This window comes from Amblyomma maculatum, chromosome 1 (genome assembly GCF_055883805.1).
Source record: "Amblyomma maculatum isolate TAMU_Amacu chromosome 1, ASM5588380v1, whole genome shotgun sequence".
Lineage (NCBI taxonomy): Eukaryota > Metazoa > Arthropoda > Arachnida > Ixodida > Ixodidae > Amblyomma > Amblyomma maculatum.
The window spans coordinates 36,247,735-36,265,696 of NC_139344.1; the positions used below are offsets into that span (position 1 = coordinate 36,247,735).

Sequence of the window (17,962 nt, forward strand, 5' to 3'; positions counted from 1 at the left end):
TGTATGCCAATGTTCAATAAACTGATCTAGTCCATCTCCTCAGTGCTTTTGCCCCGCTGCAGTGGCGCAGCGATTAGGGTGCTCGACTCCTGTACCCAAGGATGCAGGATCAAATCCTGCCTGCAGCGGCCTCTGTTCGGTGGAGACGAGAAGAAAGGTCCCTGTGTGCTGTGCGATGTCAGTGCAAGTTAAAGAACCCCAGGTGGTTGAACTTTCCGGAGCCCTCATGCCCACATGTGCAGCCTTTCTTTTTAGTTCAAAACCCTTACAAAAATCTCAGTAAAGTAACAAATAGGCCTGCATCTTTAGCGAGTGCCTTTCAACCTCCTAGTGGACAACATATCACTGCTACTCTTAGTTGGCTATACCTTAAAATTCTTTTGAGACTACAACAACAAGTGAGAGCAGTAACAATCTTGTCCCATACCTTGTCGATGTCTATCCGGGCTGCAACAGGCTGTGCAAACACATTTTGCAGAAAATCTGGGTCTACAGCCATTCCAATCCAGAGGAACATGTGGATGCCATTTTCTGAAAGATTGCGGGTACAAAGCACCTGTCATAAGCTATGTTTTTTACACTGACAAACAGTAATAATGTATTAAGGTTCCTTTAATTTCTATAAACTGGGCAAGAATACCAATTCAGGCTGGCTGATGAAACAACCCCTCAGAAGAACTTAAGTAACGCTACGAAAAGACTAGGAGCAGGAAAACAGAGGTGCTGTCTCTGTAGTACCAAATGTGTGATGAAGCAGATAATGCACATGTGCAATAAGTGGTCACAATAGGAGCAAAGCTTGAACATCAAGATGATTACTCCGTAATCATCTGTGACAAGCACACTTTTTCCTGTTTTCTTTTAATTCCTGTTGTCAAGCTCTGACCACATCAGACATCTTGCCCCAGCAGGAAAGCCTCCCCTCGAGAAAGCGCGGTTGTGCGTGATGGCTACCCCGCAGTTTTGCGTAAAGGTGTGAAAAAGCCACCTTGTGGGGAGTGAGCTTTCTTGCATGGAAGCACTTTATCCTCCCGAGACCGAGCCATGGCAATTGTGTCCAATACAATAAACATTAGTTTTTGAGCCTGTACTCCTATGCCAAGGCATTCAACCTTGTAAAACACGGTTATCCAGTACGCTGGAAACCTGTTAAAACCATGTGCGCAGGACTGATGAAATTGTATCGTTCAAATTCCAAATTAAAGATTCCGCAAACCTGAATTGCACAATGGCGACATTCAGCACTGTGGCTTCCAGCGAACCTACTACTACTTCTGGTATTTCTACACACTTTCAGGGTGTAAATATTGAAATTAATAATGAAGCAAATGCATTAAAGTTGTATTTTAATGTGTACATATGCCTACTGTGACCTTTTTATGCATTTTTTATTTTTCCGTCCAGTAAAGTGCACGTCGCACAGAGCTAGAATAATCAGTGCTATTGAGGAAACATTGAACGCTATGCACATTGGTAATTCTGACTACTCATTCTGGCAGCCTAAGTAAAAAAAAATATGACATTTAATGCATCCTGGATCTTGGGAGGCTACACATTTTTGTTTCTTTGACAGATGAACCCAGTGCCACACAGCATTGTCGCCAGAGTTAACAGTTGCGGCAAAAATTCCTCTTAACCAGAGGACGGGCAGAACACTTCAACCCAGAATTATTATTATTATTTTTTTTATGCTGAATCCTATCTGAAACTAACCAAGTGGTATCACATTATTTATCCTATCGGGGATTCACCTTAATGGGGTTCTACGGCATTAATTAGCCACTGGCATTCAGTACATCCGACTTGCTGGGCAAGAATTTAAAGATTTTTCAGCTGCTCATCTTAATTCATCCCTGAACATGAGCTCGCATGACTTACTGTAGCAGCATGATGCATAAGCAAGCATGCATGAGAGAGTGCTTACCCAAGAGGTAGCATCCATCCTCCCGGATCTTCTCTGCAGTACACCGCAGTGCAGTGGGCAGCTCCACAGAGTCCACATCAACATCGTGCTGTGAGAAGTAATTACAAGATACCAGGATCAATAAGCGAAAAAAAAAAAAATGCTTCAGCATGCAAAAGCATGAAGAAGGCAAGACATCGGAACTCACCAATGGTAACAGCCTGGGGTAGAAGTAGGCAACTGTGCTAGTCACGTCCATACTACACAGTGATAGCATAGCAAAGCTCCGGTCATCAGTGGTCAGCTCAGGACCTGAGTACAAACCGCATTGCAAGACCAGTGTCACACAACTACTACCAGGTACTAATAGTACCAGCTTACTACTGCCGCAACCTTTTTGTGAGCCATCAAGCATTTTTTTTATACGTAGTGCTGTCATGAAAATTGAATAAATGAACCATGCATGAAATGCACTCTTCCTCTCTTAGACAAAAGCAGGTTATAGAAACACTGCCAAACGTTGCGGCCTTAAAGGTCCCCTGAAAGGGGTCACAAAGAAGGGTAAACAACGCCATAACACTGATAGTTATTGAACCACCCATCATTCTCCCGCAAAAATTTTCGATCTAGCTTCTGCAACACCAGAGATATCTGCGATTAAAAATGACCCTTCCAATTTTCCCTCTCAACTCGTACGCCGAAGGGAGCCATAAAAAAACAAAGAATACAAGCAAGTTCAAAGCTCCGCCCAGACATACGTCACTTCGACGAACTTCCGGTTGCCGCGCGCTCGCTCGCTGGCGTACTCGCGCCAACCCATCCTCGCTCGCACACGCCTGAGGAGTTCGCCAGTTCGCGCAGCAACGGTTAGTGTAACCGCGAACCCGTGGTTATCCTATGTTACACGGCGGACCAAACCATGGTTGCACCACTAACCGCGGTTACCGCAAACCGAGCTTGACGACCTCGGTTTGCGGCGTTAACCGAGGTTATGACGGCGTCTGTTGACGAAGCTACTCGTCGGCGCCCGAATGCGCGAAACGTACAAGCGGGTCTGCTTCACAAAGTTATTCATTTGCCCACTGTATCACGTTTAAAGATCGATGTATAGATTATGGTGCCGCCCGACGTCTTCGATTACGGCCGACAGCGCAGCGACTGTGTACTGAAGCCTTGTCTTGCCTACAGTATCGTTTGAACGGCTTGTTGCTGAGCAGAACGTCAAAAAATATGCGGCCTTAGCTATGAAAGTACACGAGTTTGCAACGCTTGCAGCACGAGATGCCGCGAGCAGGCTGAGGTACGTTACACAATTACCGCGGAGGTGGAACGTGCGAGCGCGGCGAACGCCGGCGCCGTGCGTGACCGTCCCTAGTCGTCGCTAGGCCTACATTGTTTCGCTTCGAAGCCGCGGTGGTCGAAGCTTTGGAACATGATCAACGCTGTCATAAATCGTCTACTTATGAAACTGCCTTATACTGATTCCTATTCTGCCATAGTAAAATAATTATAGGATTAACTCTGCCGACGCATTAATCGCAGAGCTAGTACGAGCAGATCGGATCAGCCGAAATGCACCAGCGGCAGCTGGCTTGAGCAGAAACTAGCTTGTATCACGGCTATCGCTCTTACCAGCAATTTGCTGCTGGTCAGCGATCCTCACGAGGGCTTCATACTTGATATTCGGCTCAGTATTCCAGACGCCAACAAATTTTAGCACGCTTTATTTCGGACATCGGTGCTAACGATCCGCCGTGTCGTTCGCGAACGGTATGCGGGAGGAGGGGCCACAGCGGCGGTTTACGGCGGTCGAGGAGGTGCTGCCATCGTGCGGTGCTTGACCGTGCTGTTGACGCCTTGTCGGACGACGCTCCGATACTCCTGAAACCACGTTATATAAATAAGATATTTGTAAATGCAGCTTCGTTCTGCCGATCCCTGCGTTGCTTCAGTTGTTGCACTTAATGGGCAATGGCCACCTAACCGATAAGGGCGGCGAGCTATGTAACAGCCCGCACAGAGTTCGAGCAGCGCACGAGCAGACGACTTTCGCAGCTACCGGAAGTGTGTCCGTGACGTCATGGCTGCAGTGACCGCAGCGAATGGCAGCTTCTAGCAAGCCTTGCCAGTCAACCGACCCGTGACGTCACGGGACTAGGAAATAGTTCCATGCGACACTGCCAAGCGACATTCTCTCTGCCCGCGAATTTCAAAAAACGCTGTTTTTAAAAATTAATAATAAATCGCTGGCTTTGTTCCAAGGAGTTATACTTTGCGTTAATGCTCAAAAGGATGTGTTCTACACACTGAACACGTTTATCAGTGGTTTCTTGGGGGCCGTTTCCGTGGACCTTTAAAGGGGTCATGCAATGCCTAAAATGAGGTAAAGCAAATCTGCCGAGAGATAGGTACTCCCTCACAAGTCAACTCACTGCAAAAATTTTTCAGCTAGCTTCATTAACACCGGAGATATCGGTGATTGAAAATGGCGCTCCTCTCTCCCCTCAACACTGAGACCCCAGAAAAAAAACGAAGAAAACAGCTCGGGAACTCTGCCCCGCTAGCCCCGCCCACAAAGCATCATCAGGTGACGCTCGGTTCTCAAACTTCCGGTTGCTGCGTTGGTTTTCCCGAGTGTCGCCCACGCATTTACGGTCTCTGCCTTTCCCATCCCGTCAGCGTTTGCATAGCGTTCAACCTAGTCTACTGCCTTCCTTGGCCGCCGGTTTCTTCAGTTTCTTGACCTCTCTGAATTGTGTGCAACAGCCGCACAAATGGTCGATGCGGCGAAGACGAGACGGGACACGGGACTACAGTACGCTGCTGCGCCGTCGGTCGGTACATGAAGGTTGATGATGCCTATTTAATTGGTACGGTGTTAAATCGGACCAGCTGGTGCTCTTTTCACACTCCTGCACCGAAGCGCACACAGACGGACGCCACTTTTCGGTTAACAACGTGATCCGAAGCGCCAAACTCAGGTTCACGCATGCAGTGCATGCATGCAGCACTCGAGCAGATGACTTTCGCAGCTACCGTGACGTAGTGGCCGTCGCGGCTGCAGCCAATGGCAGCCTGTTGTGGCCTGTCACTCTCGGCACTTGTGACGTAGGTAATCACTGCAGAATAGTTCCAAATCTTGCCGCCATGCGGAAACTGCGCAGCTCGCGAATTTAAAAAAAACGCCGTTTTTAAAAATTAATAATAAATTGCTGGATTTCTTCCGAGGAGTTTTATTTTGGACGAATGCACAGAAGCATTTGCTCTACACATTGAAAACGTTTATCAGTGGCCTTTCTAGCCGTTTCCTACCCCCTTTAAGGGGAGACGCGGGTCGAAAAACGGCGATTTTCAGTAAAAAAGTCACTTTTGTGATTTTGACTGTTTCAGCAACACTGGTCCTTCCTCTTTAATATATAAAAAAATCAGAGCCGAAAACAGTCGCGAAATCATTTAAAAAGTCTGTTAAAGCACGCAAGGTGGCTAAAGAAGGGGCAGATACGACCCATGTTCAAGCGCGTGACGCGTCAAATCGCGGCGTCGCACGCCACTGAAATTTTGCAAGGCGGCAGGCCTACGCTTTTTCTCCCTAAAGCTGGCTTTGCCGCTTCACAAACCCCCAGCAAGTAATAAAAAAAAAAAGTTTCGCCGCCCAAACCTAGCATTTTCACTGGCCATTTAAATCACGTGGTGCGATTTCGACCACGCCATTGGCTGTCAGTGTGGGAAGCGGCCATTGCTCGTCTGCTCTTCATGCGACGCGTAGCTCGCTGTCACGCTTGCCCGCTAGTTTTCTCTCGGCGTGTTTTCAAAATTTCACGCATCTTCGTGCTCGTCGCTGCGATAGAATCCGAGAAGAAACGTGACTTTCGGTGTCAAAAGTACCGATCAAACCACGCGTTCAAGGGAAGTCACCGGCAAAGTGAAACGGCGTGCAGTGGAGACGTCCGCGGAAGCTAGGCCTAACCTCGGCGGAGGCGACACTTTTGACAGCTCGAAGCCGGCTGGGCACTGAAGTTTCAGTGACAGCTTAGACGACTTCGTCAGTGCATTGGATAAGAAGATAAGGATCTTCGAGCGTTGAGGAGACCTAGTACGGCGAGTGCCTTTATCGGCGAGATCGGTGCCGCGAACGCACTGGCGAGCGAGCAGCATGTCGGGAGCGCGGACGGTGCTAACTTTCCGTTCGCGAGTTGGCCAAGAAGTGAAAAGGACTCTCGTCGTTTCTAGAGCTGCGTTGCAGCAGTGTAGCGTGTGCCACGTCCGTTGTGTCGTAGTCGTGCGCGGTGTGCAGCTCCGGTGGACAACGCCCTTCAGCCAGCCCGAGGGAGATTTTTGCCGTGAACGTCAATGCAGGGGTTGCGGCGCTCGTTATTGGTGCTGGATACAATCAACTTTCCCGATTTTGTGTGGTTCTTGGTTTGCCGAAACAAGTGCACCATAAGGAGTTTGATGCCATAACAAAAAATGTGCACCTTGTGGTTACAAAGCAGTGGCTGACAGAAGCAAGGTCTCAGCATCACTAAATAGCCAAGAAAGCACGCCTTGAGAATGCTGCTCACAATGTCACTGTGGGAGCAACATATGATGCTGGTGAATTCTAAAACTGTGCACTGTATCATAATACCCTGGCCTGCATTGTGTGCAATTTTCATGCAGAGAGTGCTGCTACAACAGCAATAAACAGCTTTTGTATCTTTAAATCGCATTTTTCTCGAATTCGTATTTTGGGCCGAATATGAGTTTTGTGCACAATATTTTATGTCGTTATTTTAGTTCAATCAACACCAAATTTGGCATGAATAATCTTTAGGATGTGTAGAATGCAAGTATCTAGGTTTAAATGCAATCAGCAGTATTTTTGGGCACGCAAATTAAAAAAATTATCTGGTGCTAGCCACTAAAAACAAGGCACGAGATATAAAATTGTCTCAAAACATTGCATGCCAAGGGAATGTTGCTATGTTGCTTATTTGCACTCAGTGGAGTGTTGGGGACAAGAAGAACTAGTTGGCTCTGCCCTACCATGCTTGCTGCTGTGTACAGCAGCTGCACAAACATGCATTGTTTTTCACTTATGCATGGCATTTAGAATATGAAAACCTTAAGCTATTTTAAAACTAAAAGCATATTTAGAAAGAGGAGATCAATCTCTATAAGTGGTGCAATTTTCATTCACCTAGCATCAATATTAAGAAAAAAATGTTTTCGAGTAGCATCTCCCCTTAAGGTCGTCACCTGGGCCTTCAGACTCATAGGTGTTGGTACTAGAAACATAGCTCCCATTCTGCTCGCCGTTGCCGATAAGGCAAAGTAATCCTGCCTATGCATGCAGCCCAGAGGTCTCACACGAAAGCTTCCGTGTGAATGCCAGTGATCACAGCATACGCATAGGGTTGTTCGTTTTCGGGTAAAACCCGATTTTTCCCGGTTTCTGGAAAAACTCTGCTCACAGAACTTGTTGAAATCTCTCATGCAAGCACCAAAGCTGCAGCTATTCGAGCGGTACTTTGTGGTAAAGAGGTTCTTTAGGCAAAGGCAGTCTTAATGAGAGATGCACTCGAGCCACCTTTAGATGTCCAGAAAACGCTTGAAAGCGGAAAACTTCTGATGCCAAGCCTCGATCATCTCATGAACGTCAAGCTAAAGCAGCTTTAGACTGTCGAGTTTTCCACGACGGCCGGTAAAAGCGATCGAGCAAAAGGTGTTTTGTCTATGTTACATAAGAGCAGTGCCACATTAGTAAAAACTTGTGAAGAGTATTGCGCGAAGATCTCCACAAAATAGGGGTGCATTCTGAAACCGAACGTCTCAGACAACGAAGAAAACCTGTTGACAATGCGGAAACTGGGTGCCTTACTCAATCCATTCCAGAAGCGGCTGCTGAGTGAATCGTTTGATGACTACTGACCTCTCTATTTTTGTGAAGGACGATGTAGGCTTGCTTCGCGGGGAGTTCAACCAGTACTTGCTGGAAGTAAGCCCCACAAATGAAAGTATTGGACTGATTTACTATAGGAACAACGCAACTGTGCGCTACCCTAGGCTAGCAAATGCAGTGTTGACATTGTTGTCTAGCTAATGGCAGCTGTGACGTTGAGCGAACATTCTCTCAGCTAAGGTACCTCCACAGACCAGACAGCTCTTGGATGAAAACCAAAATATTACGCATGCAGATAGTTATGTACGTAATAATGGCGTGTAAAACGTCAATGACCAGCTCGCGTGAATAAAATGTTTCGTGTCCAAAAACTGACCATTGCGCATCACCGAGAGTAATAATTATGACAGGAATGCCGCAGGATGAAATAATTTCTTGAAAGCAGCCTAAAACATAACCCTAATTATTATCCATTGGTTAAGAGAAATAAATTATTAGTTTGTAAATTTAACCCGATAAAACCCAAATTTCAGTGTTTTCACGAAAAACCCGATTTCTCCCCTATTATCAAATTGAGAAATAATGCCCGATTTTTACCCCCCGAATTTGAAAAAAAATATAAAAACTGAAAACGAATAACCCTACATACGCACCACACAGAGCAGCCGGCCCCATACAGGTGGAGTAATAAGCCCTTTCACCACTGGCAACTGAAGATTATAAAGAGAATCCTGTTCTTGAGCAACATATGCTGAAAATGTTAACTGAGCTTACCAACCATACAAAAAAATCAAGCAATTACCCAACTGATTTCAAGGTCAAGGGAAGAAAAATGCAATAAAAATAAGCAAAATTATGCAGTAACGTAAATGGCTCCAATCTGTGGGTCTTTTTGTGGATCCTCATTCGCATACATGCACTTTGCTGGCCCTTTAATTTGTGTCTCCATTAATTACTCTTTTATCTTGCAGGCATTCATCCGACCAAGGCATCCAAATATGTGGGAGACCACCAGTGCAATCGTAAACCACCCCTTTAACCAAGCCGTACAAATGCGCCTGCACGGCCTAGGAGCAGCGCATCTTAGTCACAGTCGAAAAGAACCTGAAGGTTCGATTCTCATCTCAAATGAGAAGCCAAAGTTGGCAGTGCCTGTATGTCATGAGGTCTCACCCTGTCATACAACTTGCCGACCAATCAAATGCCACCTGCCAACTACCGCCTACGATTTTATCCTCTTAACACCGACAACACTGGACTTTCTACAGCACGGGGCCTTCAACATTATTGTGTTAACAGTATCGAGAGCTTGAAATAATATCATTGTTAAAGTTGAATGTTCCCTTCCCTGGCGAACAAGTCTAAACATCTGCACTCCTACCTCCAGCCAGAGCGTCACTCTTGAGCATGCAGTTGAGGTAGAGGGGCAGCAGCTTCATGCATTCTGGGAGGATGAGCTGGCCAGATGAAGAGGGACTGGCACAGTGTTTCCGGTAGGCAGCCAGCATCTGGGCACCTCGAGCAACGCAGCCGTCTCGCACCTGCCTTGGACTCTGCTCCAGCAGTTGCCGAACAGCTGCAACACAAAAGAAAAGATTCCAGTCATGGCTCTTAGCATGACTCTTAATAGCTAGTCACCGCTTAGAATTTGGTACAGTCATTTAACTGTAAATCGTGAATGCCTCGGATAAACGTCTCCACTTAATGATTAGATTAAAGACAGCAAGACAAAGGAGACTGCATTCCTTCCAGTCTCCAACTTCCAAAGTACTTTTAAGAAGACTATCTATAGATCAATCACAGCATCAATTCCTTGTTACAGAAACCCTTCAATGATATCAGGCACAGTGAGATTTATGAAGGTTACTGTAATCAAGCTCGACAAGGCTAGCATGATATCATGGGGCAGCTTTTTTCCTCTACCCAGAGGACCCTACTCACCTTGTTTTGACAAGAAGTTCACAATGGTGTCAAGGTCACAGTTTCGATACATGTCAGCCATTTGGGAGCAAGTAGCCAGTGCAAGGTTATGAATGCGAAGCCTTCGTTGGCCTCCACACGTTGTGTACAGCAGAGCCACTTGTACAAAGGCCCCCTCTTCTTCTGACAGCTTGTCATCGTACTTTATCTGCAGCGACCAAGAAAAGCAGAAGGTTACTAGACAAGATAGGCACAGCCTCATAACATGAACAATAGTTTGTAACAGTCTCATTTTAAATGCAATGAGCAGCCTCTCTCTTCGAAATGAAACTAACCTTCGCCACAAGACGGCACCACATGCCACAAAAAAGTCACGACCCTGCGAGTCCGACAAGAATTTCCATGCACGCATTGTTGGCAGTGAGTGAGTATACACGATGTGTGCATCCACTTCCTACTAAAACTGTACTACTGTAACAGTAATTTCCATGATAATGTCTCCCCAAAATAACTAGTCATAGGTGCTGATAACTGGCCACTTCCTGCTAAAATCGTACTATTGCAACAGTAGTAATTTCCATGATAATACCTCCCCCAAAAACGTACTGTGTGTTGATAAGCGGGCCAAGTAGCCGCAAGCAAGTGAAGTAAACGCTTCAAGAAGAAGAAACAGTTGGGTACCTCGACTGCAATGCATTTGTTGCAGTCCACAGCGGCCAGCTCCACGTCTGTGGTGTTGGCCATGTAGTAGTTGCCATAAAAGTCGGTTGGCCTGATGCCTGTGCTGGTGCGCACCCGCATGACAGCGTCAAAGGCTGTGGGCTGGGAGATGTCTCGTCGCAGGTCCTCCAGAAATCGGGCCCCTTCAACATCCTCCTGCAGCATACGCGAGCCAATTATCTGACACACTTCGAGGCACGCTAGCTTATCGGGGGGGGGGGGGGGGCTTCGCGCTTAGCAGTTGAGCAAGATTTCCCGCAGCATACCGAGGAAGTCTGCACAGTGTAAACAAGCTAGATTAAGGTAGCAAGTTTAATGCGTGCACTGAACAGCCTATTGCAATTTTATTTTTTCAGGTTATGAAAAATCAGATAATTCTGCCTGACGAGGTTCCGGGCCCCAAGCGAGAAGCATAAATGTAGATATACGTCTGCGGCAGCAACACTGTCCAACAATGCTTTAAAAGAAATAAAAAGAAACAAACATACATCAGTACAAATTTAAATGCGAGACCAGTGCATCAGTTGAAGCATGAAATATAATGCATCACATGAAACAAAAAAGACAACAAGGCCTGAGACATAACCCATCCACCAGATATGTGTTACACAATAGGAATGAAAAAGAAAAAAAAAAAAAAAAGAGAACAAGATGCAGTGCAATCTTGTACACTTGCCAAGAATAAAAAAATCTGTTTTAATTATAGCGCAAATAACACGACGACAGGTAAGGTAGAGATGACTATGAGCAGCACTGAAACAGAAAAATGCCAGGCTACACAGCACATCTCCAGTTATACAGTACTATAGCACAGTGACATAGGGTAACTGCTACAATTCCATCACCACCATGAAAACTTGCGTCTCGTGACATATCCAGACACTGAATGAAGTGCAGTTGTGTTGTGTATGACGTGCACATACTTTTTCTTAAATGTTCTCTCTTTTCACCCAGAACAACACAGGCGCGCATTCCTGGCTATAACCTATTCATCATCACCATCATACTGAATATACCCACTGCAGGGCGAAGGCCTCTCCCATATTCCCCCAATTATACCCATTCCCCCCCCCCCCCCCCCCCCGCCTTTCCCCCTCCCCAAAAAAAGTCAATGTGTAGTGTTCTGCTGTAAAATGAAACATCAGTATAGAGAGCGCACATAATCATAAATCCACATAAGTAGAAGACAGGAAAATAAGAAATACATGCTGCCTTCACACATGCAAAGTCTGCGCCGTCACACCCTCACGCAAGATGCCATTCTGTTTCTTCTCGACACATGCTGCAGATTGGGTTCCCACTTTTTAAATAAACAGGCGAACAAAAGCGCGCAAGAGTATGTGATCCCCATGCCACCCCCTAGTAAAATGTCTGAAACCCAGCTGTTCCAAATAGAAGAGCCAACAACAACAACATGGTCTAACAAATTTCAGCCTTACTGAATGCAGCACACTGATAGCTTTGCAACCAGAGAGAGATTTCAAAGCATATTTTTTTCCATGCCACGCACACTACATTCTTATAACTACATTCTTATTATACTTACCCTTAACCTTACAGTTAGCCACACATTGAACAGATGCAATGGCATGCATTTCTCAAAACAAGAATGCGAAACAATACAGGCAATTATTGTGTTAGGGTTAGTACTTGAAAGAAGCTGCTGCAAGGTGGTTTCGTCTGTCTTTCCAGTCAAAAATAAAGAGGGAAGTTCCAAAAACACTACAAAAGGGCAAAATGGAAACTAACTGAAAACCAGTTTCAGCCAAAGGCATTCTTTTTTTCTTTTTTCAAATTCCCAAATGCTTTTATTTTGACTGGGCTGCCATTTCGGAGGACAAGACTGCTGAAGTAAAAAAAAAAAAAAAGTCTCATGCTTTCACACCCCACCCATGCACAACCCAAAGCCATTTCCATTCGCATGCCCTCTGAAGAAAGGAAAGCAGAGAGAAGCTGGGCCCAACCAGGATTACTGCCCAAGATCATGGAAACTTGGCATCAAGACCGGCCACCACACACAGTCCCCTCCTCCGCACCAGCTGATGAGGTAGTGTGTACGTCACCCAACAGCCTACCTGCAGGCCCTGGACGTTACTTTCCTTTTGGACTAGCGCTTTGTCGGCTGCTGTACTCTGGAATAAAGTGTTCAATGCTCTTGTAGCCGCTCTTAGAGAAAGAAGAACTCCATGTTTCCTCGCTGAGCTACGCTTCCATTACGCCAGCTCAATGTAACAACTGCCTTGGATGCTAATATGAGGCACAGGCGGACACCCACTTTCAAGCTCCAAAGCGGCGTTTTCATCTCTGCTTTCAAAGAGAAAGCAATGAATGACAGGTACTGCATTGGTGGTTCAACTTCAGTTTAAAAATAAATTAATACATATACATATGAGTGAACACAGCAAAAGGTAAAGCTACTGGTTCGGCATAACTGTATGCACTGCAGTCGTCACCAGAACAAAAGAAAATGCCCTATTTTGAAGAGCTTTTACATGCACAGCATTCCACGGAGTAAAGTCTAGATAATAAACAGGTATTGCATTCTGTAAGGGCGAGGCTAACAGTTTGTGGATAGATGCAATCTTACGTATCAGGTCTGCAAACAAAACCATGTATCGTATACAGTTACCCCAGACATGAGGGAAAGTTCAGTTACCAACTTGTTCAGTGTTTTCACACTCTACAACTTCCCACAGTGCATGACAGCCAACCCAGAATGTGCACTACGCCAGCTAGCATGCATGTAAACATGTCTGACCACCCTGGATGAAACCTGTCACAAAACTAATTATTTGTTTTCACTCTATAATATCTAAACTACAGGCGAAACAAAGTCAAACTACTGGTGCAGTAAACAACATTCTGAATACGTCAAAATCATCCTTGAACATGCAACTGCCATATAAAGTAGCTCACTTTTTATGAAGGACCGCCACTGAAATAGACGCTTATCCCTTTCCTATATTTCGCAGAGAGTGAAGAGTGAAGCCTGCTCAACCTGCCAGTCTGTACAAAAGACAGGCGTGCACTGAGCTATCCATTATGCTTCATTATAAGACAAGCCTTATGGTTACTGAAAAGATATTTTACAACCTGCCTTGACTGAACCAATTAAGGTCTTAAAAATGCATGCATCTGAATAGGTACAATCGATTCAGTATACAATACTCCCCACATTGAGCTGTCCTTGCCCGAGAAGCCAAGACAGCTATCTGAACAAGCCAACGCTAGACAGTTTATCCAAGACAAAGTATGTCAATAAAAATGCTTATCTTGTTAATGCAAACCACACCTCTGTAAAGCCATGCAAAGTAAAACAGCTCACCTGGAAGTAGGTGTACTTGTAAACCTGGCCCCCGGTCATTTTAGCAACTTGACCCACTGTTGCCACATCCACATAGGCATTGTGAAACAAAAAGAGGTCCACACAGCAGCCAGCCGCCACGCACTCCTGTCCCAGTTGGTTGTAGAAGGGTGACTGGGGTGTCAACACCGACTGGAACCATAAGTACACCGATAAAAAACACTTCTATTCAAGGCACTGACTCTTCCATTTTCTTCTCCCCATTTTGTTCTGCACTCTATAAAAGCAGCACCATGAAACTTTACACTGGCCAAGTCAAGAAACTTTTGTCATCCAGAACCACTGTGCTACAGTATTAACGCAAAAGGCCTTTGTCACACACACCTTTTCTTTGTCAGTTCCAAGCAGCTTGCGGTCATCTCTGTTCTTCAGCTTCCCGGGAGCATCCGCAATAGGTAGACTTGTATGCATTACAAACAGTTTTCCCGAGCATTCGGCTGCCTGCAAAGGACCACGCACGCAACTATTTTTTTCGAGAATCCCAAGTTTAGCCCGTAGAAATCAGCACGTCCGCACCGTGACACTGGACACGGACCACTAAAGATTGCAAGTCAGCACACGAAAAGTTTTTTTTGCTCACATGACCAGCATAAGCTTCACAGAAAAGCCACAGCTCGTCATTAAAAGATGACAAAAAGTATATTGAAGAAGAAAAATGCCATGCCAGGATACAGGTCCCGTAACCACCGATACATAGCTAATAGTGAAAACATTCAGTGATCCACAACGAGACTCGGACAGTAAGCAGACCTCACAGCATGGGACACGCAGCCAAGTAACGAAAAAAAAAAAAAAAAAGCTGACAACCAAACTAAGTAGCCAAACGTGCTCCAGTCAAAGTCATATTCTTTAGCTCTTAGCTGTTTCCTTCAGCAGCTGTCACTACCTTTCGCAACGTGAGCACAGTAACATCAATAACAAACTTCCCCGCATAAGGGTAGAATACATTCATAAGTGCATCAAGAAGAAAAGAGAAAAGGAAAAAAAGAAAAAAGAAGGAAGTCTGTTGTTAGGTAAGAAGGCATGATGGCACAGGATGCTTTTTAAAAACAACTAAGCAAATGCTTAATGCTTTCCAAGGAATAAAAAGCAATTCAAATGAGCATTACCTTGAGGGCTTCTACGCCAGCCTGAATAGCTGCACCAAGAACAGTCTCAGTCTCACGGGTCTCACCAAACATTACAGGAATCTGTTCCAAAAGGCTGGGGAAGAAGAGAAAAGGATAAATACGGTAAAATCTTGTTACTTTGAACCCTGTCAATTCAGGAATTTGCATAATTCGAAATAGGAGTGTGGTCCTGGCTGACGCCCGTGGCGCTGGACGCTCGTTAATTCGAACATGGGCAGGCCTTACTCCAGTTAATTCAGACGAGCGATCGCGTTGCAGCACAACCTGTGCAGCCATCGATCCCCGAAATAGGCCTTCCCAAACCTCAACTGCAGGAAACAGTGGTGTCTGTGCACTTCAGGCGTGCTATTCCTCATTTCCCCATTTCCAAGTTCCCATTACAAGTTCCCCATTTCTGAAATACACCTCAGTCGCACAATTTCGTTTTCGTTTTGCTCAACTTCACGCCATCCCGCGGCTGCGATTGGGCATGTGCATCAGCCAGTCGCACAGCTTCAGACGCTGCTTGGCACGTCCCTGTTCTTTCATTTTTATTTTGGAATGATGCCACACTGTTGCATCGTCTACACATATTATCCCTCGCATGCATCTTGCATACTGCTTCCGGTACACCGAAACTGTGCACTGGACATGGGAAGTTTCACCACACTGTGCACTTCAGCGCGAACCTTCACCGCATAGACTGTGCAGTGAAGCACCCTCAAAACGCGACGGGGCTGGTTTCTGAAGAGGCACCATTGCTAGTGCGTCACACTGCAAAAACGGTGGCAGAAGCATTTACAATTTTGCAGCTCTTTTTCCTTCAATGCTGCCGACAACGTGCGTAAAGTAAAGCGCTCGACTAAGCTGAAAAAAGATGCCTTTCTCACTGGTTGAAATTACTCCGACGTAACCAGTTTTCAGCAGTTTTTTCAGGCACATTCGATAATTAGAACTTTTTGTGAATTCCTCCCTCTGTCCCTCAAAGACCGATTAACGAGAGTTTACTGCAGTAAATTTCTCCATAACTCCCGAATTACCGATGGTAGAGCCCTTTACCTGTGCTAGAATGTGCTTTTAGAAAGTGTGTGTGTGTGTGTGTGTGTGTGTGTGTGTGTGTGTGTGTGTGTGTGTGTGTGTGTGTGTGTGTGTGTGTGTGTGTGTGTGTGTGTGTGTGTGTGTGTGTGTGTGTGTGCGTGTGCGTGTGTGCGCGCGCGCGATTAGTTCATTTGAAATAAGATGGATGACAAAATACAATCGTCCATAATCCTGAGGGAACAAGATGGCTTATTTTTTCAATGTTTGCATTGCTGTTGAGTTTCTTCTAGTGCTCACTCAGTCCTATTTAATAAGAGGTCATTAATGATTACCCCTGAACACATGCCTTCTCAATACTTTCGAGCTGTATGCACTGGGGTGATTAACAAAAAAAAAAAGAAATAACTAGGCTATTTAACAGTTCGCTACTCAAACCTGAAAGTTCAAGATTTTGTTTGTGTACATTAAGCATTGCAGCTACAGTCCTGTCACTTATTCTCGAGAATCAGTAGCTACTCCCATTCGTGCAAACACATAAGATAATTTTTTTAAAAATGTGTCGAGTCTTTTTTCAATATCTGCATATCTGTTTTGATGCTCAGTCTTTTTCTCAGGAAGAAACGGGATAAGACAGCACTTGGCATATCGTCAATCTGTCACAAGAGCCCAGTATTCACTGCAAGCCTTAAAAACTGCCGGGCAACAGTGAGTGAGGCGGACTGCTTACCTATCTATGAGGCTAGAAGCCTCCTGAACAGAGACGAGGCAACCATCCAACAAAGGCACAAACATGTCGTGCACGTCCGGTACCACCAACATCTGCGGCTGAGCCAGGCTGGCCTGCAAACAAGCAAAAGCTACTGAGCACCTTGGAAGAGTATTTTTAGAGTTTCACCGGACTGGTCAACCAAATGTGAAAATAAATAACTTGTCACGCAAAGAAAAGGCCAAGGCTGAATGAAGGCCGTGGCCAATGTCATTTCTAAGAGGATAGCACAGAGCTGGCAGTAAACAACAGCAGTTCCCCCAAATTCTTCTACAATGCTCAACTTCTACAAGCATGTGCAATGAAGCAATGCTGAAAGCATCTGCAGCATAATCCTTGGACAAGAAAAAACTCAGGACTCAACTTTCATGCTGTCATCAAAGCTTAAAATCATACATGATATGACAATTTTTAATGTTCAAGGCTGGCTTCCTTGCATCACATGCTAGCTTAGGGTGCACTGCACAATCGGAGAGAGCAGAAAAAAACACTCGATTTGGAGCAAATCAGCAACGTGTGACGTTTGGTTTGGTTTGTGGGGTTTAACGTCCCAAAGCGACTCAGGCTATGAGAGATGCCGTAGTGAAAAGCTCCAGAAATTTCAACCATCTGGGGTTCTTTAACCTGCGCTGATATCTCACAATACATGGAAACCTTGCTTTTCGTCACCATTGAAAAGTGGCTGCTGTGGCAAGATCAAACACAAGCCCTAGAGTTCAGCGGTCGAGCGTCCTAAACAACGAGCCACTGCGGTGAGGCAAACACCTTTACCATAACAATGCAAGGGTGGTGAGTCGCTGTGGCAGTAAACACATGTGTGCAACACATAAGAAGAGATACCAGTGCTAGATCAAGCTTTATGAAAAATCTTGTGGGAATTTCACAAAACCCATTCAATTTACTGTAACGGACTGCAAAGAAGATGAAGTTGCGCTAGGGAAGAAAAAGGAGGAAATGGCGAGCGCTGAGCCAGAGACGACTGACTGCTGACACGGTATTCCCGACGCCCTGTTTTCCACGAAGGCTTTCAGTGTAACAACTTGGTGGAGGTGCTGGGTATGACCGACCTCGTCGGCAACGGCTCTACCACTCGAACCTCGCTGCAGTCAACGCCTTGCCGGCTTGCCACCTTATATTCCTGAGATGACCGTGGACGGAGACGCGCTCAGGTCAGCATTCAATTTCTCATAATCGCATCCGATTCATATTAAAAAATCTCAATATTTGTACACCCCTAATATTTACATAGCAGCAAAATTCT

General features: G+C 45.4%; 1 protein-coding gene across 5 annotated transcripts in view; it reads right to left on the minus strand.

Moving 5' to 3' along the window:
• Sec24CD (COPII coat complex component secretory 24CD) overlaps positions 1–17,962 on the minus strand; it is a 43,946-nt gene that overhangs the window by 9,324 nt on the left and 16,660 nt on the right. For 4 of the 5 annotated variants that reach the window (XM_084587962.1, XM_084587964.1, XM_084587961.1 and 1 more), the window contains 11 exons: positions 16,663–16,775; positions 14,898–14,991; positions 14,113–14,229; positions 13,750–13,920; positions 12,500–12,556; positions 10,386–10,580; positions 9,726–9,912; positions 9,166–9,360; positions 2,112–2,215; positions 1,925–2,012; positions 428–531 (listed from right to left, as the gene is read on the minus strand). In XM_084587962.1, coding sequence (XP_084444088.1) covers positions 428–531; positions 1,925–2,012; positions 2,112–2,215; positions 9,166–9,360; positions 9,726–9,912; positions 10,386–10,580; positions 12,500–12,556; positions 13,750–13,920; positions 14,113–14,229; positions 14,898–14,991; positions 16,663–16,775 — 1,425 coding nt within the window. The remainder of the gene's footprint in view (positions 1–427; positions 532–1,924; positions 2,013–2,111; positions 2,216–9,165; positions 9,361–9,725; positions 9,913–10,385; positions 10,581–12,499; positions 12,557–13,749; positions 13,921–14,112; positions 14,230–14,897; positions 14,992–16,662; positions 16,776–17,962) is intronic. The other variant, XM_084587966.1, reaches the window with a different exon arrangement.